Genomic DNA, 26,008 nt, shown 5'->3' on the forward strand with positions numbered 1-26,008 from the left:
AGGTCTTTAACATTATGAAGGGGTTTGATAGGGAACATGTTCCACTTGTGGGGAGTCCAAAACTAGGGGTCATAAATATAAGATGGTCACTATTACATCCAATAAGGAATTCAGGACAAACTTCTTTACTCAGAGAGTGGTTAGAATGTGGAACGTGCTACTACATGGAGTGGTTGAGACGATTAGCGTAGATGCATAAATGCTAGATAAGTACATGAGGGAGAAAGGAATAGAAGGATATGCGGATAGGGTGAGATGAAGTAGGGTGGGAGGAGGCTCGTGTGGAGCATAAACACTGGCATAGACTAGTTGGGCTGAATGGCCTCTTTCTGGGCTATAAAATTCTATAATTCTATGTATTCGTTCAAGGCCTAAACCCAAATGTAGATTCGGGAACATAGGAACAGGTGTAGGCCATTCAACCCCTCCAGCCTGCTGCACCCTTCAGTTAGATCATGGCAGATCTGTACCTCAAATCCTCTTAGCTGCCTTAGCTACATACACCTTGATACCCTTATCTAACACAATTCTATCGATCTCAGTCTTGAAAGCTTCAGTTGTCCTAGCTAATTTAAATTAATACTCTTTTCATTGGTATATAAAAAAACTTACATTTATATAGCACCTTTTACATAATGAAGCAACCCAATATGTTGATTATCAGTTTAAGTTGCAGCTTTTGTTACACATTATTGCTTAGAATTTTTTCTTTCCCTCTGAAGGTTGAATTGTAATTTCTAAAGGTATATTCACACTACAACTATAATGTCGGTGCTAAGAGGTCTGGCTTCACACCAACGTTGCACTTAAGGTATAAATGTAGCCTGGATCTGAATGCATGGCACATGACGGTGAAACTTAGCATCATTGGGGGTGATTTTGACAATGGGGAGCTTATGGAGGCAGGACTCCCACTTGTCGGGTTTTAGTCCTGCCTCCAACTTCTGGCCAACCCACGCTATTTTTCCTTGATTGACCTCGTTAAGCCTGCCCAGCAGGCTTAGCAGGCCAATTAAGGGAAAGCCGATTGCAGAGAACGTCAACGTATGATGCTTCATCTGTCAAAAATTTTTGCCAGATGAATTGTCATTGTTTGACAGCTCTGTGAAGCTGTCAAACACTGACATTCTCTGTAGTTTGATGAGGTCTTGAATTCAAAACCTCATCAAACAGATTTCTTTTGCAGAAATGAGATGGTTGTTGCATTGGAGAATGCAACGGCCATCTGTCATCTCCAACCCGGAGGTCCGAGACTCTTCGCATAACAACCGACTGAAGCCTGCAGGAAGAAACAAAGGTAAGTACACTTTTTCTAACACTTTGCACTTACCTCAGATACTCACCTCTCCACTCTTGCATCCACCACTTACATTCACAGCACACTTTTGCACCCGCCCCCACCCCGACCCCCGCAAACCCACTACTCGCCTCGCTGACCTGGCGGGTTTCGGAGCCTTCGGGAAGCCCGCACTTGTGAGGGCAAAATGGTGATAAGCCTATTTTCTGCCTGTTAACTACCTGTTAACAGGCAGTTAATAGGCTTTAATCCCTTCCTGCCTCTAAGGAGACGGGACTCGTCGCGGGACGGCTACCCGCCTCCTGGGAAGATGGCTTGGGGGTGGGTTTGGCACCCGCCCCCAAATTCTGCCATTTTCCCGGCAGGCCCGCCTCCATACCCGCCTCCCCGGGGCTGGCAAAATCGCGCCCCAAGTCTCTGACGTGAAAACAGTGCAGAAGATGTTGGGGAGAGATTAATCAGAATCTGTGAGAACAACATTACTGGTTTTTCAACACCTGTTTTAGAGATTTTACAGTAAGCCGATTTGCCCTCCCCCAGGTATTATTTATAGTCGTAAAAGAATGTGGATGCTTTTGAACGATTGCTCAGAAAAGCTAAAACCACTTTACACCAATGTAAAACTGTGTACTTTAACTGGCTTTAGTAGACAGCAATTTAAGTTCAGGATGATGGTTGTAGCCACGAAAAATAATCGTGGTGCAGGAACAGGAACAAGAGTAGGCCATTCAGCCCCTCGAGCCTGTTCTGCCATTCAATGAGATCATGGATAATCTGTGACCTAACTCCATATACCTGCCTTTGCCCCATATCCCTTAATACCCTTAGTTAACAAAAATACATCAATCTCAGATTTAAAATTTACAATTGACTTAGCCTTAATTGCCATTTGCGGAAGAGAGTTCCAAACGTCTACCACCCTTTGCGGGTGGAAGTGTTTCCTAATTTCACTCCTGAAAGGCCTGGCTCTAATTTTTAGACTATGCCCCCTAGTCCTAGACTCCCCAACCAGCGGAAATAGTTTTTCTCTCTCTCTAATGTGAAAGCTAAACATCATGTTTATCCCTTTGAGATAAAATCATACCTTATTCATTCAATAGTAGTAAAAAAAAAACACAATACTAGCTGATGTAGATTTGAAGTTCAAGTTTGTATGAGGCATTATTCTGGCTGGAAAAGGCTGAAACATTTGGTGTCCAGTTGACTTCAAGTTCATTAACCTTTTGGGGGGGGGCGGTGCAGTAAGAGGGGTCTGTTCACCTGCCGCTAAGACAGTGAAGAGAATCATGTCCATAAAATTCAGTGAACTGATAGGAAAGGAGCTGTGAGCAAAACAGCTGTAAATTCATAAAGTCCCGACACTGACATCCCTTCAGGCATCTTAACCTTTTCGAGTGATGAGAGACACAGCAAGCGAGCCGTGGACTTGACTTGTACGGGCTGGAGTTCAAAGAAAAAAATGAGCGCCATTCGCCAGCAATTTACTTCAGCGTTAGTCTTCCAATAAAGATGATGCTGCTGTGCGATCATTTTTATGTGCACAACAAGGACACATGAATCATTCGATGAGTTTCTATTTGTTGTGTATGTACCTTTAAGAGAGAACTGATTTTATACTGCAGTACCGGCAGTGACCACACCTGTATATAAAGCCATAGCAGGCTTCTGTACTTTCAGTTTAAGCATACCCTCTGTTCAGTGATCCACCCCGACCAGTCCTACACGGTCCCGGGCCGGACCATCCACGGTAACATCCATCTGGTCCGGGACCTGGTCCACCACTCCCAGAGGGCTGGTCTGTCGGTCGCCTTCCTTTCCCTGGATCAGGAGAAGGCGTTCGACAGGGTGGATCACGAGTATCTCCTCGGGACTCTGCGCGCATTCGGGTTCGGGACGCATTTCGTCGCCCGGATCCGACTTCAGTACGCCGCCGCGGAGTGTCTGATTAAAGTTAACGGGTCCTTGACGGCGCCCCTTCACTTCGGGAGGGGGGTGCGTCAGGGATGCCCCATGTCCGGTCAGTTATACGCTGTTTGCGTGGAGCCATTCCTGCGCCTCTTGCGGAAGAGGTTGACGGGACTGGCTCTACAAGGGCCGGGCGTGGAGGTGGTCCTCTCGGCTTACGCCGATGACGTGCTCCTCACGGTCACGGATCCCGCTGACTTGCAGAGGATGCGGGAATGCCAGCAGATTTACTCGGACACATCCTCTGCCAAGATCAACTGGGAGAAATGTTCCGGACTCCTGGTGGGTCAGTGGCGGGTGGACTCCCTGCCGGAGGAGTTCAGGCCTTTCGCCTGGAGCACCACGCACCTCCTCTATTTGGGAGTCTGCCTTAGCCCTGCCGAGGACGCCTGGCCGGCGAACTGGCAAGAGCTGGAGGCCAAAGTCACCGCTCGCCTAGGACGCTGGACAGGATTGCTCCGAGTGTTGTCCTACAGGGGTCGAGCGCTGGTAATAAACCAGCTGGTGGCCGCCATGTTGTGGTACCGGTTGGTCACTTTGATCCCTCCCCCTGCGTTTGTCGCCAAGATGCAGAAGAAGCTCATCGACTTCTTCTGGGACAAAAGGAAGCACTGGGTCTCTGCCGCGGTTCTGTGTCTCCCGTTTAGGGAGGGCGGTCAGGCGCTGGTGTGCCTTCACACCCAGGCTGCGACTTTCCGTCTTCAGATGCTGCAGAGATACCTGTACTTCGAGAATCCTCCGAGATGGTGTGCGCTGGCGACGTATTTCTTCCGCCAGCTGCACGGCCTCAATTACGACACGCAGCTCCTGTTTGTGAAAGTGGGCTTCTGGTGTGCCGGCCTGCGGGAGCTGCCTGTCTTCTACCAGGAACTGCTATGGGTTTGGAACTACGTCGCTTCCAGGCAGAGCTCTCCCCCGTCAGGAGCGGCGGCTCTCCTTCGGGAGCCGCTGCTCAGGAATCCGCACCTCCACGACCGCGGGTTCGGGCGGCTGGCGGAGGGCAGGGCTGTGCCTGGCAAGGTGACCAGAGTCGGGGACCTGCTCGATGGCGGAGGAGCAGGCTGGATGGCGCCGGAGGAGCTGGCGCGGCGCCTGTCCTGGGCCAACGTCCGGCTCGCGGTCGAAGCCATCGAATCGGTGAAAGCGGCACTGGGCCCCGACTCCACTAGGTGTATCGAGGCGGCTCAAGCACGCGGGGCGATCCCGTCTGAGCTTACCCCCGTTCGGACGGAATTCCTCATCGGCGCCCGGCGCCGAAACTCCCCTCGGGAACCGGCGCCTCACAACTTGAGCCGTCTCGAGGAAATACCCTCCGTGCCTTTTCATTCCGCGCGGAGGGGTTTCCTGTACGGGCTGCTCCTGCACACTCTCCACTTTGCCATCTTCATCTACCATCCGGACACGCCTTGGTGTGGTGTCTTGCTGACTGGCGGTGGCGGAGGTCCCCAATGGAGGGCTCTCTACGCGGGAGTCCTCCCTTGTTCCATCAGGGACTTGGCCTGGAGGGTGTTGCATGGAGCGGTCCTGTGCAATAAGGTTTTAAGTAGGTTCATGGACTCCCAGGCTGCCTGCATTTTTTGCGGCCTAGAGGAGTCCGTGTTTCACGTTTATATGGAGTGTGAGAGGTTGCAGCCCCTCTTTCACTACTTGAAGGGGCTGCTCCTCGATTTTTGGTTGCACTTCAGTCCCACGCTCTTGATCTACGGTCACCCGGTGCGGAGGGGAGTGGACAGGTTGGAGGACCTCCTTGTGGGCCTGCTCCTGGGCTTGGCTAAAAGAGCCATCAATTGGTCCAGGCAGCAGGCGGTCGAGGGGTCGTCCAGCCGAATTGCCTGCCTCTCTTCCGCAGCCATGTTCGCGCCCAGGTGGCCCTGGAGATGGAGCATGCGGTGTCCGCCGGCACACTTGAGTATTTCCGCGACCGGTGGGCGCCGCGGGGACTGGAGTGCATTATCAACCCGGAAAACCAAATTTTAATTTGATTTGTTAAGTTTTAGTTGAACTTTTGTTTATTTACAGTCCAATTGGGTTTTTTTGGGGTCCAAACAAAAGAGTACCCTCTGTTCAGTAAATAACTGTTATTATTGTTCTCCTGCAGTCCGTGTGTTATTGCTACGCGGACACTACACTGGCGACGAGCAGGTTCGAACTCACCTGCAGTACTGCATCACCTCACGGGGATCATTCCCTGAAAAGAAGCTTCTTGGAGGTCGAAGTCAGAGCAACGGGCATCGACCGCGGGCAACCGCCCAGTGATCCATTGGAGTTCGGAGAATTGCAGGGGAGGCTGTGGAGAGCTGGGCTTGCCTCCCCAGTCAAGGTGTTCCAGCAAATCGTGCTGGTAGCAGGTAGTGCGCCGACCCTTCCGGACTGCGGCGGGCTCGAGCTCGATCGAGCGGCTCTGCAAAGGGGCCATGCAGCGTCGTCGGGAGGAAAAGAGAGAGAGAGAGGGTGGAGCGCACAGGGTGCGGTCGGTGCTCAAGAACCGGGCAGCGTAGAGAAAATAAAACGAGGGGAAGGAAAAGTGAGACGCGCTGAAGCCGCGGGTCGCCGCCATTACCCTGTAGAACGCTAGGAGCAGTGTTGGCAGCAAGGGGAAGAAGGAAAAGCGCGGGAGGCGCCATTTTATTCCACTGGAGAAGAAGGAAAAGTGCGGGAGGCGCCATTTTAATCCATTGGGGGAACGACGAAAAAGCGCGGGTGGCGCCATTTTAAACCACCCAAGATGCCGAAGAGTGGCAGTATCACTGCTTTCGACAACGAGGTAGAAGACTGGACCATGTATGTGGAAAGAATTGAAGTGTACTGCAAGGCAAATGAGGTGGCCGATGGAAAGAAGGCGTCGGTATTATTAAATTTGATGGGCGCGAGAACGTACGGCCTATTGCGGAATTTAATTACCCCAGCTAAACCAATGGAGAAAAGTTTTGAAGAGTTTGTTAATATCTTACAGGAACACCTAAACCCTACACCGCTGCTGATAGCAGAAAGATTCAAGTTCCATAAAAGAAACCAGCGCAAAGATGAGAGCAATGCTGACTATCTTACGGAACTACACAAGTTATCAAAGCACTGCCAGTTCGGAGCAGGACTGGCAGACACCTTAAGGGATAAGTTTGTCTGCGGGCTCCAGAGTGAAGGAACCCAGAAACGACTACTTTCGGAAAAGGACCTGACGCTAGAACAGGCTTTCAGCGTGGCAGTATCCTACGAAGCAGCAGCATGGGGAGCTGCGGAAATACAACAGAAACCACAAGAATACAGTGCTAATGAAATGGCATATAGAGCAGAAAAGTGCTATCGCTGCGGCAGAACAACCCATGATCAGAAGGACTGCTGGTTTAAGGACAAAATATGCAGGCAATGTGGGAAAATGGGACACATAGCAAGAGTCTGCAGGTCGGGAAAGAAAACCAACACTAAAAGAACTACTAAGGAAAAGTACAAGAAAGTAAAAAAAATGACAGACAGTAGTTCAGAAGATCAGGAGAGTGATAATGACTCCGGGAGCAGGAGACTAAGTTGTCTAAAGTTACACAACGTGATCGCAAAGGAGGATCACCGAACCATTTGGGTCACCCTCATGATAGCAGGGTCCCAAGTAAAGATGGAATTGGACACAGGATCAGCCCTAACTGTCATGAATCAACGAGACTATGAGCGGCTATTCTCACACATATCCTTGAAGGACACGTCCATTGTATTGAAGACATACACAGGGCAAAAAGTCTACCCCAGAGGAAAAATAAGGGTGCCAGTTAAATACAATGGCAAGGAAACACAGAAACTGTATCTATATATACTACAAGATGGAGGACCACCATTATTGGGACGTGAATGGATCCGAAAAATTCAATTGGATTGGCATTCCATTCAGGCGCTAACTGTGACTGACAAAAAGAATGACGACGTCACACCTGGACGACTGTCAAAAATTCTAACTGACGCAAAAGAGGTGTTCCAACAAGGACTTGGGACTCTAAAAGGAGTAACGGCAATGATAAAAATCGAAGATAACGCAAACCCAAAATTTTTTAAGGCCAGACCGGTACTGTACGCGATCCGCCCAGCCGTTGAAGCAGAGCTGGAGAGTCTGGAGCGTTCGGGTGTGCTGTCCAAGGTGGACTGGAGCGAGTGGGCCACACCCATCATTCCTGTAATGAAGAAATCATTGAGCAGCACACCTGGGGAGCCGAAGAAGGTTCGCATCTGTGGGGACTTCAAGGTAACTGTGAACCCAGTCCTGCACACAGTACAATATCCACTTCCACGGATAGAAGATATTTTCGCCTCACTATCTGGAGGGAAACGCTTTACAAAGATTGATCTGGCCCAAGCGTATCTATAAATGGAGGTGGAAGAAGCATCTAGGAAATACCTCACGATAAACACTCACAAAGGTCTTTACCAGTACAATCGACTGGTATTCGGGGTAGCATCAGCCCCGGCTATTTGGCAGAGGGCGATGGAACAAGTCCTGCAAGGGATCCCGGGGACCCAGTGTTATTTGGACGACATCCTGGTTACGGACGAAAATGACAGTGAACACCTTGCTAACCTGGAGCAGGTGCTCACTAGATTACAGGAATATGGGCTACGAGCCAACCGCCCCAAATGCGAGTTCTTCAGGAGACAAATCTCGTATTGTGGCCACATGATTGATGAGGAAGGGTTGCATAAGTCCCCAGACAAGATTGAGGCAGTAGTCAAGGCTCCAGCACCGGAAAATGTGTCGCAACTGAGGTCGTTCCTCGGGTTGGTGAACTACTACCATAAGTTCTTGCCGAATTTATCTACAATTCTGCACCCACTGAATGCCCTGCTGCAAACTGGAGTAACATGGAAATGGAGTGATGAGTGTAATCGTGCCTTTCAGAAATGTAAATGCCTAATCACTTCAAAAGAAGTATTGGCCCACTACAATCCAACACTACCGATTCGGTTGGCATGTGATGCGTCTCCCTACGGCATTGGAGCGGTGCTGTCACACAAATTCCTTGACGGTTCTGAGAGGCCAATAGCCATTGCGTCGCGCTCGGTAACCTCAGCCGAGCGTAACTACGCCCAGATTGACAGGGAGGCCCTCAGCCTGGTGTGGGAGGTGAAGAAGTTCAATCACTATCTGCACGGGCAGAAATGCACCCTACTGACTGATCATCAGCCTCTGGTCTCCATTTTTAACCCAAAGAAGGGCGTTCCAGTGATGACGGCGCAACGGCTGCAAGGATGGTCACTTTTTCTAGGGGCACATCAGTACGACATAGAGTACAAGGGTGCAAAACAGCATGGAAACGCTGATGGGCTGTCGCGCCTACCGTTGCCTACGGTGGAGGAAGCACCTGCAGTGGACCCTGTTGAGATATTCCATTCGACCATAGTCGAATGTCTACCTGTTACAAACTCAAGTATAGAGAAGGAAACCCGAAATGACCCGACACTCTCTCGGGTCTATGATTTGACGGTGAAGGGATGGCCAGCACATGGCGACTCACTGTTGCCAGCATTCTCGCCAAGGAGAGAACAGCTGTCAGTGTGCCGGGGGACCTTGATGTGTGGATCCCGAGTGGTAATTCCACTCAAGTTGAGAGATAGAGTGCTCAATGAGCTTCATGAGGGTCATCTGGGAGGGGTAAAAATGAAGAGCCTTGCCAGGGCGTTTGTGTGGTGGCCGGGAATCGATAAAGAAATCGAGGATATGACCAAGAGATGCACAGGATGCCAGAAGGTCCAAAACGCTCCACCACAGGCCCCGCTACACCCATGGGAGTGGCCCTCATCTCCATGGCAACGGGTACACATTGATTTTGCTGGTCCATTTATGGACTCAATGTTTTTAATCACCGTGGATGCCCATTCGAAATGGCCAGAGGTCATCAAAATGTCCTCCACCACCACGGAGAAAACTATTGCAGTCCTACGGACCATCTTCGCCAGGAATGGCTTGCCAGAACAGATTTGCTCCGACAATGGACCACAGTTTGTGTCCGAGGATTTCCGGAGGTTTCTGAGGAATAATGGGGTGAAACATTACACATCTGCCCCATATCATCCAGCCACAAATGGATTGGCTGAGAGGTTTGTTCAGACCTTTAAAAAGGCAATAAAGGCGATGTATAACGACGACATACCACTACAACACAAGGTGGATAATTTCTTGTTTGCTTACCGGAATGCGACACATGCAGTCACCAACCAAGCTCCAGCCATAATGTTCTTCAACCGAAGGCTAAGATGTCGCCTGGATTTGCTCAAACCAAACATAAGACGAGATGTTGAGGATAAGCAATTCCAGCACATCAATGAGAAGCCAATGAGGAGCTTCAAGATAGGGCAACCAGTCTTGGCCCGCGACTACCGAACAGAAAAATGGCAGCCAGGAACGATATGCACACGGCAGGGACCACTAATGTACACAGTGGACGTTGGAGAGAGCATCGTGAGATGCCATGCTGCCCAGATTCTAGAGTCACAGGAACAAGCCAAACCCATACCACGAGCATGTGCACCTGGTAATGAACCCGAAGCACAGATTGCGTCTACCTCAGATCAGTGGTATTGGAAGCTGATGAACCAACCAATGACAATGAGCCAGAATCGACTCCGCCGCAAGAACAGGATACTAGAGAAAGGCGCTATCCAGTCAGGATCAGGAAGCCTCCTCAAAGACTGAACTTATAAATGATTATTTCAGTTGATGTATATAGTACAGAGAAAATTGTAATTGTAATTAGTTATTATTTAGTTGTTAAATGAATGTTATGTACTGTTTATCTAAAAGGGGAGGAATTGTTGTGTATGTACCTTTAAGAGAGAACTGATTTTATACTGCAGTACCGGCAGTGACCACACCTGTATATAAAGCCATAGCAGGCTTCTGTACTTTCAGTTTAAGCATACCCTCTGTTCAGTAAATACCTGTTATTATTGTTCTCCTGCAGTCCGTGTGTTATTGCTACGCGGACACTACACTATTTGACTCACATCGTGGGAGAGTGACATTGAGAACGATTTTAGCTTGGCAAAATCGGCGTTAACGGGACAGTAACGGTCTCGGAAATGGGCTCCTTGGACTATTCCGCGATGGCGGTATCAGAGCCAATTCTGTCTCTACCCTCAACCAGTTAGCCACACATGAGCACTTTCAACAGTGGTCACTGTGCACAGCAAGCCTGAACCCTGCCACTTTTTTGACTTTGCCGCTTGGGGCTGCTGGGACCAATTGTAGCACTCACACCCACAATGAGGTTGGTTAACTCAGTAGAAAACTGGGATCAAACGCGGGGGCTTCTTGATCTGAATAGTGCAGTACCACCTCATACCTTGTACTCACTGAGCTACTGGGGGTAAAATTGTGGCTTATCAACTTTATATTTACTGAGGAACCTTTGACCCTTTGCTGTTAGCTTGGTCGTTAGGAATTTGCTATGGGCTGGAAGATTTAGCAGCAAATATACTTTTTATCTCCGCCTCAGAGGCTGCAAATAAATAATTCAAAATGTAGCAAACAAACACCAGAGAAGCTCAGATTTCACATTTATAGCGGCTTTTAGCACATTTAGTAATTACTGCTGATTAATGAGGTGGCAGCGTTTAAAGTGTACGTTTGTGACCATGCTTTCACACCAGGTTTCCTCCAGGCTGTATTTGAATGCCTTTTGGTTTTTTTATACCAATTTTCTCTGCTCCACTCTGACCTTGAACGCATTGACGCCTCAGATATGGTTCCTTGGGTTTCCCTCTGGTGCCTTGTTGAAATGGTCATTATTCTTGTGTGAGCCTTGACAGTGGGTTTCGATAGACTATTTGACCTTTGGCTGTGCTGAAATATATTTGACCATGGCGGGGCGCAGTACAGCCAAGCAATGATTGTTAATAAAGTACCGTGGGATACGTTTGGTCACAAGTTGAGTCTTCCTATTTGTCGCGTAATCAACCGGAGGGGGAACTGGGAATGTTTCTGTGGAGTAAGGGCCATGTAAGGATCATGGACTTTTCCTGCAAGTAAAAATAATTGTTTGTAACGACAAACATGACATTCTCGAGCTCCCTGGTTTGCTTGAACTGCTTCATTCTGCCAAATTTTAATTTCAATATTTACCCATGCAAAATTTATATTTGAATAGGAAGCCCATTTTTGATTTGGAGGCGTCCTTCTTGGCTGGATGGGGGAGGTGATGGTGGAGGGAGGGAGGAGGCCTGTAGCTGTCCTAGTGGCACTGTGCTCAGTACCATCCCCATTGGCATGAATGAAACAGGACACGATTGAGCTCCTAAGGACTGGCTCTAATGCATGTCATTGGAAGGTTGTAGAAAACTAACCCAACAGACCTACTCACCGATTGAATGGGTAAACGATGCCAGTAGGACTGGCGTGATACGGGTTTTTTTTTCTTGGTTTATTGAAATAGTGGTAGTTTGTACTGTAAATATTATTGATTTATTTGTAAAAATTTATCTTTGCATTTATATTGTTAACCATAAAGCTGGTTTTTAAGGCTTTATTCTTTTCTTATTGTGGTCAATGGATATAATGGATTTACTTTGTAATTGATGAGTTGTATAAGTACTGTTGTACCTGAATAAAGAATTTTAAAAAAACAGTAAATGTGGAAAAAAAAACAGACCTACTCACACCCACCACAAAGGGCCACACTGCAGTTTATTTCTGATCATTTGAAGCCTTTGTTCTTTTGGTACAAAAAAATCATTTGAATTAAGCAAAGTGAGAATTTAGTGAATTACATAGAATTTACAGCACAGAAACAGGCCATTTGACCCAACTGGTCTATGCCGGTGTTTACGCTCCACATGAGCCTCCTCATCTTCTTCATTTAACCCCATCTGCATATCCTTCTACTTGTTTCTCCCTCATGTACTTGTCCAGCTTCCCCTTAAATGCATCTATGCTATTTGCCTCAACTACTCCTTGTGGTAGCAAATTCCTTATTATAACCACTCTCTGGGTAAAGAAGTTTCTCCTGAATGCTTTATTGTATTTATTAGTGACTATCTTATATTTATGGCCCCTAATTTTGGACATCCCCACAAGTGGAATTATCAGATAAGTTAAATTAAGCAACTTTGAATTAAGACTGTAGACTGCAATTGGTCAAGTATATGGAAGTGAAGCTGCTGATTACTTTTGTTTCAAGCACTTCTACCTGTTTATTCCTACTCTAGATGTGATTAACTCCCTCTCTCTGAGGAACATTGCAGGATTCCTAGATAAGCTACAATGACCATTTCAACAAATTGTCCCCAATCAAAGCGGAAGTGCTTTTACCAGTCTCAGCCACATAATGTTGAGAGATTTGCCCCACAGGCATGGACAGCATACATGGCAACCTAATGAATATGGACATTCTAATGAATGGCTTCAAAAATGCTTACACAGCCCCAGAAAGGTTGACAATGTAAAAGAAAAACAACATACAACTGGAAAGCAGCTCTGAATCAGAACTGTGATCAAGGCTGCTGTTTCAAGGCAACTGAATAAGTAAAATTCCTTTTTTATTCCATTGGATTTCAATGGCATATGGCATGCGAAAATAAATAGTTACAATGGGAGTGCAGTGGGACATGAACTTGTCAGTCATTTTTTGAAGGGGGAAGTGAGCTCTGATGGTGCAACATTTATCTCTGGATTTTGTGTGACAATTTGTTTTGGGTACATTTTCCAGTCCCCTCAAAAGCTTTTTAACATGTTTCTGCACGTTTTTTTTTGGTTACGCCAGTGAGCCCCTCCCCCCATCTCCCTGCAGGATATACAGTTGGCGACCTAAAGCAAAGGGTAGGCAGAGAACACAGCAAGGTCACACACACAGAAAATGAACCAGTGACCAGTTAATCTGTTCTTGGTGGTGAGGTGGGAGGGAGGACTGTTGATCCGAAAGCAGCTGATCTTTCGGGAGCCAGCACGAACAGGGGCTTGTAACATGGACATCTTCACAAAATGTAGCAGACTGGCATTTATGCTAACTGGGGGAAGGTACGAAGTGAAAATAAAAAGTATGATTAAAAATGAAGGAACTGAAGGAAAAATTCCCCCAGTATGGATTAGATGTATATTGATCTGTACAGAACAGCGACCTCAGATCAATACCCCTAAAGAATATGCTGTGGAAGTCTGCATACCATCAACAGAACTTACATTTATGTAGCATGCTTCATGACCTCAGGACATTCCAAAACATTTTTCAACCAGTGAAGTACTTTTGAAGTGTAGTCACTGTTTAATGTAGGAAACGCGGCAGCCAATTTGCGCACAGCAAGGTCCCACAAACAGCAATGTGATAATGACCGGATCATCTGTTTTGCTTTGTGATGTCATCAGACCCATCCTTTCCTGCCTTATATACTGTCATTAGAATTTCTTTATAAAGAGGTAGTGCTTATATCACAGTCATGAATCTTTAAGTATGAACATGTCAGGTGTCATCAGCGCAATGTTCATTTTCATTTGAGGTCTGAGCTGACAACAGCTGGCAATACAAATGGAATGAAATCACCCAGTAAAATATTTTGTATATATATTTTACTGGGTTTGTATATATTATGTACTCGGACCAAACCACATCCCAGGGTTGAGATAGCTTTGATAAATCATTCATCCATCATTTCAATTCATCTGCCTTCTAACACGCTATGTGTCCTCTTATATTCAGCTCATTTCCTGAATTGTATTCTTTGTAACACAAGATGCACTGTGCAATGCCAAGGCACTGATTACACCATGGTTCATATCATGTTTCTGAATCAATTAAGCATGTTTATGACACAACTAGATTAACTTGTTTCCATGCTGTCATTTCCACATATATCCATTATTCTTTATAATGTGTCCAAGTTATGTTATTAACTCAAACTTGCAGTGAAACAAATCTCAATTCTATCACCTGTTCAAATCATGAAGTGCAATGCAACATCTGGCCAAGTCACGTGATTCGATTACATAATGTTCATCTGTCCATCACTGTTGCCCAAGGTGTCCCCATTGGCATAAAAATAGGGGAAACTGTCAACCAAGATAAATAAGTTTGTATATATTATGTACTCTGAGCAAACCACATCCCAGGGTTGAGATAGCTTTGATAAATCATTCATCCATCATTTCAATTCATCTGCCTTCTAACACGCTATGTGTCCTCTTATATTCAGCTCATTTCCTGAATTGTATTCTTCGTGAACTGCCACAGTTATATTCAGTTTTCAAGTCATAAAGAATCACCAATCATTAAAAAAGGATGTGCTGAGTTTGCTTGGTAATATTGACATTATATAAACCACAGTTAAATATGCGTGCTGTTAACGGTATCTTTGTTTTCCAGTTGACCATCCTCCCATGGAGCCTTCCATACAAGTTTCTGTACCTCCCAAACACCCAGACAAGATGGGATTTGATGAGGTGAGAGAAAGGGCAGAAATAACTACTGAACTATGAAAGACAATGAAGAGAGTTAGCCTGAAGACTATCAGTATTTTTTAAATGATTTTTGCTGTGCCAAACCAGAATCTAATCAGTAGAATTTGTGTTCTAATCAGGTACAATGTTTCAACAAGCACAGGCTTTTGTTTAGAATTAAATCAGCAAACAGATTATTCCACAAGGATAATAATCTTCCAGGGTGTAATGGGATCTCAATTTTTACTTTCCATTGTATTGATTAAACCCCATCATCCACTATTGATTTAGCTACAGAAATGTAGTTACAATAGCATAAAAGACAACATTGACATAAGTGGGATGTTTTATATTACATTCAATTGTCAAGCTTGTTTATAAGAAGGGAAGGCCATCATTAAAACATTGACATTGGAGCAGTAATGAACATGTTGATATCCATTATTAGGTAATAAAGTTATGCTAGGATCGATTTAACTTTAACATGTCCTAGAGTCCAATGGCCAGGAAAAGGGTAGTTCAGTGGAATTGCTTGACAGAGACTTGCTATTTATTTGGAAAGGGCTAGAATATGACTTAAACAAACTTTGAGAAGGTTTGAGAATCATTGCTTACGGATTTCTCTCTCTCTAAGTGGTCCAGCTCCTTGCTGGGGTGAAGCTTTGTGAGATTCCTTCCAGCTAATCCTGCACTTCAATTTGGTTGCTTCTCTAGTTATGGCTTTTTTTCCTCTACAACTGCCTTTTTGAAACACTATGATCATTACGATGCAAATAATTAATATAGTGCTATTAGGCCCTTGATTGTATTGCAAGCTTGAAATTAGTTTAATAAATTTTATAATAAAATCACTCCATTAATTTTAAAAGGCCTGATTAATGAGCTGGTTTGACGACAGCCTGAGTTGTTTGCTTAACAGCAGTTAATTCAGATTATATCTGAAGTAGTCCTGAGCTCACTGTGTAAATGTACTGGCTGATGAAACATTTTTTCTCTCACTGCCATCTGATCTAGCTGGTGATATCGTCTCCATAAAGTCCGTATGTGTGAAAGTCTAGCACATCAGTCACAATTGAAAGTGTCACGCATGCAGTACTTGTGAAACACTCGCACTTAATTGCTTCTGACGTAAACAACAACAAATGGTGGCGAGACGAGGAACGTACCAAAGAACAAGTAGCATCTTAAAACAGGTGTAAAAAAAGAGTCAAAGTAATTTCCTGCTGGTCTCTCCTGACCTGAATACTGGCCCTCCCCCATGGAAAGGAGCTGGGGATTTACAAGCAGCTTGCCAATTTACAACCTTTTCTCAATGAAGGCCGCTCTTTACCTCAGGATGTGCCTCTTTACAACAGTTAGGCTCTATGGCCTTAAAGGGGCGGCCTGGTTAAATCCTATCTTCCCAGCCACTACCAAGTGGTGTTAGTGCAACCCAGGGCAACCTGCCCTCTGACCTGCTCTTTCACCCTGGCAATTCCCACAACAGTATGACTGAGATGGGAAAGCATGGTACAGGGAGAACTGCAGGTGGATACCCACATCCTACCAGCATTCTGTAGCACAACACCTGGGAGCTTCAACACACTGTACCACTCACCGCTTTCCTTATGGGAATCACGTATATTCACGTATCTGGCCCAATTGAAGCCATTGCCTACCACGGTCCTGATGGGGAGCTGTCTATGCTCTGTGTATTCTATTCACCTGAATGAGCTTCCACGGGTCACAATTGGATGCCTCATATATGACATTGAGCTTAGGAAATTGGACACACACCCTCTGATCCGCTATTCCCACCCCATGGCCTATCATCCCTGGGACCTTGGCTCAGAGATCAAGCTTGCCATATGTGATCCTTCCTGGCTCAGGATAAAATTGGGCGTCACCAGCAACAAAATGAATAGCATGTCAAACTAATTTCCAAAGCTTCTGTATAGTAAACTTGCTTGCAGTTGCATACATTACATACACCTTCCCACATCCAACCGCAAAAAATTGCCACGCTAGAGAATTTACTGGGTCGGTCGACAGAGTAGTGCGATAATCCCATTAACTATCTATTGCACTTCTTACTTAATGTTTTGGTTTTACAAAATCTAAATTTAATAAGAAGGAAATTGTATTGCCACACTTTACCTAGCAGGAGGTACCTTCAGCTGCCCTAAGCCCTAAGCTCTAGAATCCTCTCCCTAAACCTCAGACTTTCTACCTCTCTCTCCTTTTGAGATGCTCCTTAAAACCTACCTCTTTGACCAAGCTTTTGATCACCTGTCCTGATATCGCCTTATGTATCTCGGTGTCAAATTTTATTTGGTGAAGCGCCATGGGACATTTGACTATGCTATATAAATGCAAGTTGTTGTTGAGGGGTAAGATAAAATGTTTCTCTGGCATCCAGTGGCACAAGCTTAGCCCATTTTTTCAATTTGGTTATTACTGTTTTTATGGAGAACAGGCTGACGTGAAAACTCTTCAGTGAGCTGAGAGTGTAAAGTCTGTGGGTTGTATAGTAAATTAATACACAGACTACAAGAGTAACAATAAACAGGACTTTACTATTCGAAGGTCAGGGCGAATCTGCCCAATAAATCCTGACAAAGCACTTATATACCGGTGTGGTCACCACCGGTATTACAGTATACAGAAGCCAAAATAAAGTAGTGCAACACCTAAAATAGTTCTCTTAAAGGTGGACGGTTACATACAATAGTTCTCTTAAAGGTAGACTGGTACATACACTACAATCCTCCCTTTTTAGCTTACAACATACTTATTCCCCATTAAACATAACATATATTCAACATCATGTAAAACAATTCACGGATATAGTCTTTGCGGGACACAGTTCACAGCTTTAGTTTCTGTGGGAAACAGTTCACAGATTCAGTCTCTGCGGAAAACAGTTCACAGATTCAGTCTCTAGTCTTGACTCGGTCCGAACAACACCTCCTTGGCGTATTGGTTTCCATTGCTAAAGGGACTCATCCAATAGTCCTTCCCTTGACTTAACAGCTTGAACTTCGGTCACTTCTGAACCCGCATTGTTGACTTTTTTTTTAAAAAACCGCTGGACTGTCTTGGTAAGTTTCCCTACTTCCCAACTGATTTAGCTCCGTTCGTAGGGACCCCGTGCGTGATCTGGTAGAGGAGATAAAGGTCCAGATGGTTATCCTCTTCTGCTTCGTCTTTTCTTTTCTGCTTCTTGGAGACTCTCGGGGCTCCTTTGTCAGCTGCCAGCTGTAGCGCCACCATCTCCCTATGTTCCTTAGACTTTAAGTGATTCATCCTGATTTCTGCACTTTGGGAGTTTTCATCACAAGCTGGGCAGACCAGGTCTTCGTAATATTCAGTGTCACTCAACAGGTCATGGTAATATTCGAGTCTTTTATTTCCTCCTTACCCATCTGGACATTAGTCGATTTTTGTTCCTTCTCCAGACATCTTCCCTGAAAAGACTTCTTCATGCGTTCAGATTCATCCCGCTTTTTCTGGTCTTCCTGCAAGTCTTTTACTAATGACCTCATTGGTGATTTCAATACTTCAACTTCATTCGGAAATTGATTGATCGGACTATTCAATCCTTCTACTGAAGTAGCTGTTTTAGCATTCTGTTGTTCAATATTTATGTGCGTCAGCGTACTTTTGACATCCAAGTGCTGCTCTGCTGCAGTCTTCTCAGTCTGTGTTGCCACCTCAGCTCTTTCAATAGCTTTTGAAAGCTTCGATGCAGTCTCCTCAGTCTGTGTTGCTACCTCAGCTCTTTCAATAACTTTTGAGAGCTCCAAACCCCTTCCCTTTGGATATTGAGGCTCGTGTTTAAGTTTTTTCCATTGTAGAGTCTTGTCCCTCAGCATATTAAGGAGTTGGCTGACTGTTAACTCTTCTACCATCATCCATTTTCCATTAGCTGCAGGGCTGTTTATAACCTTGCCCTGGGGGTCCTGCGCTGTTCCTACTTCGCCATCATCCGCAGGCCCCACCCTTCGAATTTCCACCACTGAATCGTCCGGTGATGCTGCACCCAACTTCAGTAGGAGCTCGGAAGTCATGTCGACCAACTCAGTCTTTTCTGCCTGCAACCTGCTAACAAGCACCTTCAGTTGCTGCGCATCTTGTTCCTCCAAATTAGAGCACGCACCTTCAGAATCCGAATCAGCTTTGATTTGTTTGGCCTCCTCGCGTAGACGGTTTGGGTGCTCCTGCTCCCTTTCCTCTCTCCGCTGCTTCTGTTGTCTTTCCAGATTCTCCCATTCGGTGTCGTAGAACTTTTTCATTGCTTTCATCTCTTGTTCGAGACGGTCACTCAATTGCTCTAATTGCTGTCGTAATTTAAAATAAGTTTGAGTTCGAGCTCGGTGTTCCTCAGTAATGTATATGTCTGTAAACTGAACAGACTCAGAATTCTCCCTCAAACTATGTTGTTGTTGTTCAGTGGAGTTCTGTTCTGAAACTTTATTCTCCTCTGGAGCATAAGCCTTTATGCACGCCTTCGTTTTTCCAACCTTAGTCAGCAAGTCCATTTTAGCCTTGTCTTTCATCCTTGGGCTGGACTTATCGTCATCCGTTTCAGAGTCTGAGCTGATTTCCTGCACCGAGTCTTCACACGTTATTGCTTTTAGGTAGTGCCATTCCATGTCTATTTTCTTGATCCACTCCCGTCCTAGAAGTGGCGGACCTCCCTCAGGCAGTACATATAAGTCCATTCCTGGGTGTTCTTTGCCCCGGTCTCTTACCTTGACTCTTATCTTTCCCATGGGGTATACTTTGTGCCCCGTGTATGTCTGCAATACGAACTTAGTATCTCTCAAGGGTATATGTGAGAATAGCCGGTTGTAATCCCTTCGATTGATGACTGATAGGGCTGATCCAGTGTCCAACTCCATTTTCACTTGGACTCCGGCTATTTTTAGCATGACCCAGATAGTTTGTAGGTCAGTTGCCTTACTCACATTGTGGATTCTCAGACTACCCAGTTCCTGGCCGTTTGGGTCTGAATCTGAATTCTGTTCGTCTGAACTCTTCTCAGCCACCTTATGTACTTTGTTGTACTTTTCCTGTGATGGTTTTTTTTGGTTGTTGGTCTTCTTCCCTGACCGGCATACTTTAGCGATGTGACCCAGTTTGCCACATTTCCTACATTCCTGGTTTTTAAACCAGCATTGGTTCTGGTCATGTGTTGTCTTTCCACAACGATAACATTTCGTTGTACCCGAAGTAATTTGATCCACACTGAGTACCGCTGCCTTCAGCTGCATTTCTGCAGTTCCTTTCGCTGCGGCTTCGTGCGATGCTGCAATAAGGACAGCCCTGTCAAGTGTAAGGTCGTTCTCTTCGAGTAGTCGTTTTTGCGTTCCTTCCTTCGACAACCCGCACACAAACTTGTCTCGTAATGCCTCTGTCAGATTTCCTCCAAACTGGCAGTATTTTGCTAGTCTACGCAGTTCAACCAAGTATTCCGCGTTGCTTTCCTCTTTCCGTTGTGTTCTTGCATAGAATTTGAATCGTTCCGCCAACATCAGCGGTGTGGGGTTCAAGTGATCCTTCAGAATAGTCACAATATCATCGAAAGTCTGATCCGCCGGTTTAGCTGGTGATAGAAGATGCTTCAATAGCCCGTATGTCTTTGCGCCCATCGAGTTTAGCAAGGTAATAGCTTTGTCATCTTCTTCTATTTTATTTGCTTCACAATATTGATATACCTATCAATTCATCCAATGAAAAGCGACGAGTTAAGAAAGTAACTATAGGTTTTTATTGGCTAAATAACAGAGCCCACCCTCGTGGGTGATCGGATCCAACAAGGAGGAATACCAGCCAGTCGACCACCTTTATACCTGGGCAGGTAGGTGGAGCCATGGGCGGAGTCAGCAGTGTTCAGCCCAGGTATAACAGCGTGACAAGAGGCGACCTCGTATAGTGATACAACAGTGTGAACAGTGATAACGATATAACAGTGATAACTATAGTGTAACGATAGTGAACGACAAAAGTGGTTTACCACATTCACCCCTTGTTTAGATTTGAGTCCGGCGGGGTGAAGTGTACTACCAGTTCTGGTAAGTCAGTCTGTCCGGAGGCCTCGTAAGCCTTTCTGATCGTCGCAGCGGCGGTGTTGCATTCTCCGGTGTTGATGCTGGTGCCTGCGTGGTCGGCGAAGGCTCGTGGGGTTCCGGCGTGCCGTCTACCTGAGCTGGAATTGGGGGGGGGTGGGGGGGGGTAAAGGTGGTGTCTCTGGAATGCCCGAGGGTGCGAGGTCCCGTAAGGAGACTGTGTCCTCCCGCCCGTCTGGGTAAGCCACATAGGCGTACTGGGGGTTGGCGTGCAGGAGGTTCACCTTCTTGACCAGGGGGTCCGTTTTATGGGCCCTCACGTGCTTTCGCAGCAGGACGGGCCCCGGGGAGGTCAGCCAGGTTGGTAGTGTGGTTCCCGTAGTCGACTTCCTGGGGAAAACAAACATTCGTTCATGGGGGGGTGGCGTTAATGGCAGTGCAGAGTAGTGACCGGATGGAATGCAGCGCTGCCGGGAGGACTTCCTGCCAGCGGGAGGTTGGGAGGCCCTTAGACTTTAAGGCTAAGAGGACGGCCTTCCATACCGTCGCGTTCTCTCTTTCCACCTGGCCGTTCCCTCGGGGGTTGTAGCTGGTGGTCCTGCTTGCAGCAATACCTCTCGCTAGTAGGGACTGACGGAGTTGCTCGCTCATGAAGGAGGAGCCCCAGTCACTATGTATATAGTTTGGGAACCCGAACAAGGCGAAGAGGTCGTTCAGGCATTTAATGACCGTGGTACTGGTCATGTCTGGGCAGGGGAAGGCAAAGGGGAAACGGGAGTACTCATCAACGATGTTGAGGAAGTACACATTACGGTCAGAGGACGGGAGGGGCCCCTTAAAGTCGATGCTCAGGCGCTCGAAGGGGCGGGTGGCCTTGATTAGGCTTGCTCTGTCCGGCCTAAAGAAGTGCGGTTTGCATTCGGCACAGGTCTGGCAGTTCCTGGTCATGGTCCTGACCTCCTCGATGGAGTATGGCAGGTTGCGGGCCTTAATGAAGTGGTAAAGTCTGGTGACCCCGGGGTGGCAGAGGTCGTTGTGGAGGGTCTGAAGTCTATCACTTTGCGCGCTGGCGCATGTAATTCGTGACAGAGCATCAGGGGGATCGTTCAGCTTACCTGGCCGGTACAAGATATCATAATCATAGGTGGATAGTTCGATTCTCCACCTCAATATCTTGTCATTCTTGATTTTGCCCCTCAGCTTGTTATTAAACATAAAAGCGACCGAACGCTGGTCGGTGAGGAGGGTAAATCGTTTGCCTGCCAGGTAATGCCTCCAGCGTCGTACCGCCTCCACAATCGCTTGGGCCTCCTTCTCGACCGACGAGTGTCGGATCTCAGCGGTACGATGCTGGAGGCATTACCTGGCAGGCAAACGATTTACCCTCCTCACCGACCAGCGTTCGGTCGCTTGGCTGGTCGTTTGGCTGGTCGTTTGACTGCTCAAGTGTCGACATTTTAAAATTTAGCCAATAAAATTGATATACCTATCAATTCATCCAATGAAAAGCGACGAGTTAAGAAAGTAACTATAGGTTTTTATTGGCTAAATAACAGAGCCCACCCTCGTGGGTGATCAGATCCAACAAGGAGGAATACCAGCCAGTCGACCACCTTTATACCTGGGCAGGTAGGTGGAGCCATGGGTGGAGTCAGCAGTGTTCAGCCCAGGTATAACAGCGTGACAAGAGGCGACCTCGTATAGTGATACAACAGTGTGAACAGTGATAACGATATAACAGTGATAACTATAGTGTAACGATAGTGAACGACAAAAGTGGTTTACCACAAATATATTTCAATGCATTCTACATACGTAGCCCAGTCTTCTACCTCGGAATTAAAATCGTTGATGTTACCACGCTTAGGCATTTTCACCTCTTCCTGATAGACAACAACGAAATATTTCTTTAAATTTTTTTTTTTCAAGATGGCGGTTTCCCGCTCTTATCTTCTTCCCCGCCCACTGGCGGCTACCCGCATTTGCTGGCGGCTTCCCGCGTTTACTCCCCTGGCTGGAAGGGTAAACTTTCCCTTTTGTTGACGGCCGCTGGCTTCCAGGGTTCGCAGCCTGCGCGTCGGCTTCAGTGCGTTCCCTTTTCTCGGCAGGGCAACCGGTGCTGGGTACACCCCGTTGATGGCGAACAGTTTCAGCCGCTGGGCTGGGTCTCGCTCAGTCACCCCGTTGACGGCGAACAGTTTCAGCCGCTGGCTGGATCTCGCTCAGTCACCCCGTTGACGGCGAACAGTTTCAGCCGCTGGCTGGATCTCGCTCAGTCTCCCTTACTCGGGCTCTGTCTCTCCCTTACTCGGGCTCTGTCTCTCCCGCTCGCGGCTTCCAATCGCCCTCCCAGCCCTCTTGCAGTCCGGTGCTTCCCTCCTCGGCTGCGGCTGAGTTCTCCGCGATTTATTTATTTTTATATCTTCCCGCGCCTTACGATCCCGGTCGCAGCGCCTCGTGGCCTCGGTCACTGTCCGGCCTTTTTCACTCCAATCGCGCCTCCCAGCCTCACGCAATCCAGTGCTTTCCTCCCCGACTGCGGCTGAGTTCTCCGCGATTTATTTGTTTTTATATCTTCCCGCGCCTTACGATCCTGTTTGTTGCGCTTCGTGACCTCGGTCGCTGCCCGGCCTTTTTCGCTGGCCGTGGTCTAGCTGACTCACGACGCCGTCGCGTCTCCCCGCCCGCTTGTACCGCGGTTTCCTTGCTCCACGCTGCCCCAGTCTCAGCGCCTCTGGACCCGACTTCTGTCCGGCTCCTTTCCCCCTCGACCGTGGTCGAGTTCACTGCCCTTATCCTCCGTTTATTTCTTTTTCTATTTTCCCTTTACTCACAGTCCCCGTGGCTGACTTGCTTCTCGTGTTGAGCAGCTCCTCACCACCGTGGCAGAAGGGACAATCAGTGCCTGTTGCTGATGGAAGGCTTCGTGTTTGAAGTCTTCCTCCTTTCTTGCTCTGCAGACTCGAGTTTTCTTTCAGCAGAACGACGAGGGCGGGTGCCTCTTCTCGACGCTCGTTGACTATTTTGAAAGTATTGTTGCCGCAGGGTACGATCGGACTCGTCGCCACTGTAAAGTCTGTGGGTTGTATAGTAAATTAATACACAGACTACAAGAGTAACAATAAACAGGACTTTACTATTCGAAGGTCAGGGCGAATCTGCCCAATAAATCCTGACACAGCACTTATATACCGGTGTGGTCACCACCGGTATTACAGTATACAGAAGCCAAAATAAAGTAGTGCAACACCTAAAATAGTTCTCTTAAAGGTGGACGGTTACATACAATAGTTCTCTTAAAGGTAGACTGGTACATACACTACAGAGAGCCCCACCACTCTGCGTTGTATCACCACCCGATATGGTCAGGGATCAGTGTTATCCAAGATAACCACTGAATGAGTCCTAGCTGTACAATTCACAAATACCATAAACCACCACCACTTGATAGGTATTCTCTTCAGAAAACGTGCTTGATTAAGAAAAAAAAGAAAGACTTTCCCGACCTCAGGATGTCCCAAAATGCTTTATAGTCAATGAATTACCTTTGTAGTGTCGTCACTGTTGTAATAATAGGGAAATACGGCACCCAATTTGCACACAGCAAGATCCCACCAACAGCAATGAGATAATGACCAGATAATTTGTTTTTGATGATATTGGTTGAGAGATAAATATTGACCAGGACACCGAGGAGAACTCTCCTGCTCTTCTTTGAGTATTGCAATGGGATCTGCTACACCCACCTAAAAAAAAAATTTAATTAATTTTTACTTAATTCTTTGCCAATAAATGGATAAACGCACAAGTGTGAATGTTATGAGAACTGTGGAGTTAGTCAGGAGGTATTGACCCACAATCAGTTTCTAAAAGGATGGTTCTAAAAATACGCACAGCAAATATTAGATGCAGATGGTTTACTTGTCCCTTCTTTTAAGAAAAAAGTTCCCAGTGTGGCTTGTTGGAGACATAAACCACCAGTGGTATATAAAAGCACATGTAAACTGAGAGGAATGTTGAAAATAGTGTGCAATTGTTGCCAGGTCATTAGTGGTAATCAGTTATTGTGAACTTGTGTTTAGATCTTCATGATAAATCTCAAGCGTAGAACAGACAGGAGGGAACGAATGCTCCGCACACTTTACGAACAGGATATTGAAGTCAAGGTAGCAGATGCTGTGGATGGGAAGTAAGTACTGATCCTGAAGAAAAGAAAATATATACATTAACCCCATTAAGATCCTGTTTACACATCAGACACATATTGGGGGCGATTTTCTCACTGGAGGCGAGATGGAGGCGGGTTTCGGTTTGGGTGGGTTTGAAACCTGCCTCTACTGATAGTTTTCAAAAAATTGCGATTTTTCCCATGATTGGCCACTTGATTTCAGAGGTGTTGGATGCCCTTGGTCAATTAGTGTTTTGGGACTGAAACTCACCTCTGCTGACATCACTTTTCCAGTCTGATTTTATGGCTTCTTGCTGCCTTGGCTCACTCCACAGGATTTCGGCCTATGCTGCACCACCTGCAACATATTCTGAGAAACTACTATGTCCAAATCCAAGGCAAGGGCCTCCCCGAGGCTCTCGGATGAGGCGCTGCAAATGTTGTTTGAGTGGGTGACAGCTAGCATGGAGGTGCTCTTCCACTCATCTGGGAGGAAGAGGCCTGCCAAAGAAACCAAGGCTGTGTGGGTACAGCTGGCAAGGGATATAACCTCCAGATCTGTTTGCAGATTGGGAGAATGTTTCTGTGTATTGATGAAGTGCCATCCCTGTTGGAAAGCATTAAAATGATTTGATGCCAAAATGTTGGCGTTATGGCATCTGTTCTTTCACCTTAGGCAGTTCCACATTGCGGCCTCCGCCACACTTGCGTTGTCAGGTTGGTGGCCAGAGTGAAAGGAGGCCAGAAAGTCATGCCCATTGTCAATGATGTCCTAGGCTGGAGCCAAGGACATGTGCCAACTTGGGCAACCTATGCAAATCTGGCCATGATAAGTGCATCCTGGGCAGCCATGTGCTCGCGTGCTGCCGCTGCTGCTGGTCGATACACCGGCGCTCTGACCTCCTCCTGCTCCTCCTCCTGCTCCTCCTCCAGATCCTCCTCCTCAGCCTCCTCCTCCTCATCTTCATCTGAGGTCCATGGAGAAAGAAAACAAATGGTTTCCATGCTGCTTGCAGATGCCTACGCGGGGAAGCGCTCATTGCAAGCGGGGAGAGGGTCTTCCAAGGAAGTCCCACTGTTGATAGATTCAAGCTGCAGCACCTCTGACTTCGGAAGGCCTTCTAAAA

General features: G+C 46.7%; 1 protein-coding gene across 1 annotated transcript in view; it reads left to right on the forward strand.

The window, feature by feature from the left end:
- LOC147121823 (procollagen galactosyltransferase 2-like) overlaps positions 1–26,008 on the forward strand; it is a 305,202-nt gene that overhangs the window by 246,291 nt on the left and 32,903 nt on the right. The window contains exons 7-8 of the mRNA XM_085982330.1: positions 14,590–14,666; positions 24,796–24,902. Of these exons, the coding sequence (XP_085838456.1) occupies positions 14,590–14,666; positions 24,796–24,902 (184 nt within the window). The remainder of the gene's footprint in view (positions 1–14,589; positions 14,667–24,795; positions 24,903–26,008) is intronic.

The sequence above is a fragment of the Somniosus microcephalus genome, chromosome 3 (genome assembly GCF_052327205.1).
Source record: "Somniosus microcephalus isolate GS21.2 chromosome 3, FLI_Smic_1.0, whole genome shotgun sequence".
Taxonomy (NCBI): Eukaryota; Metazoa; Chordata; class Chondrichthyes; order Squaliformes; family Somniosidae; genus Somniosus; species Somniosus microcephalus.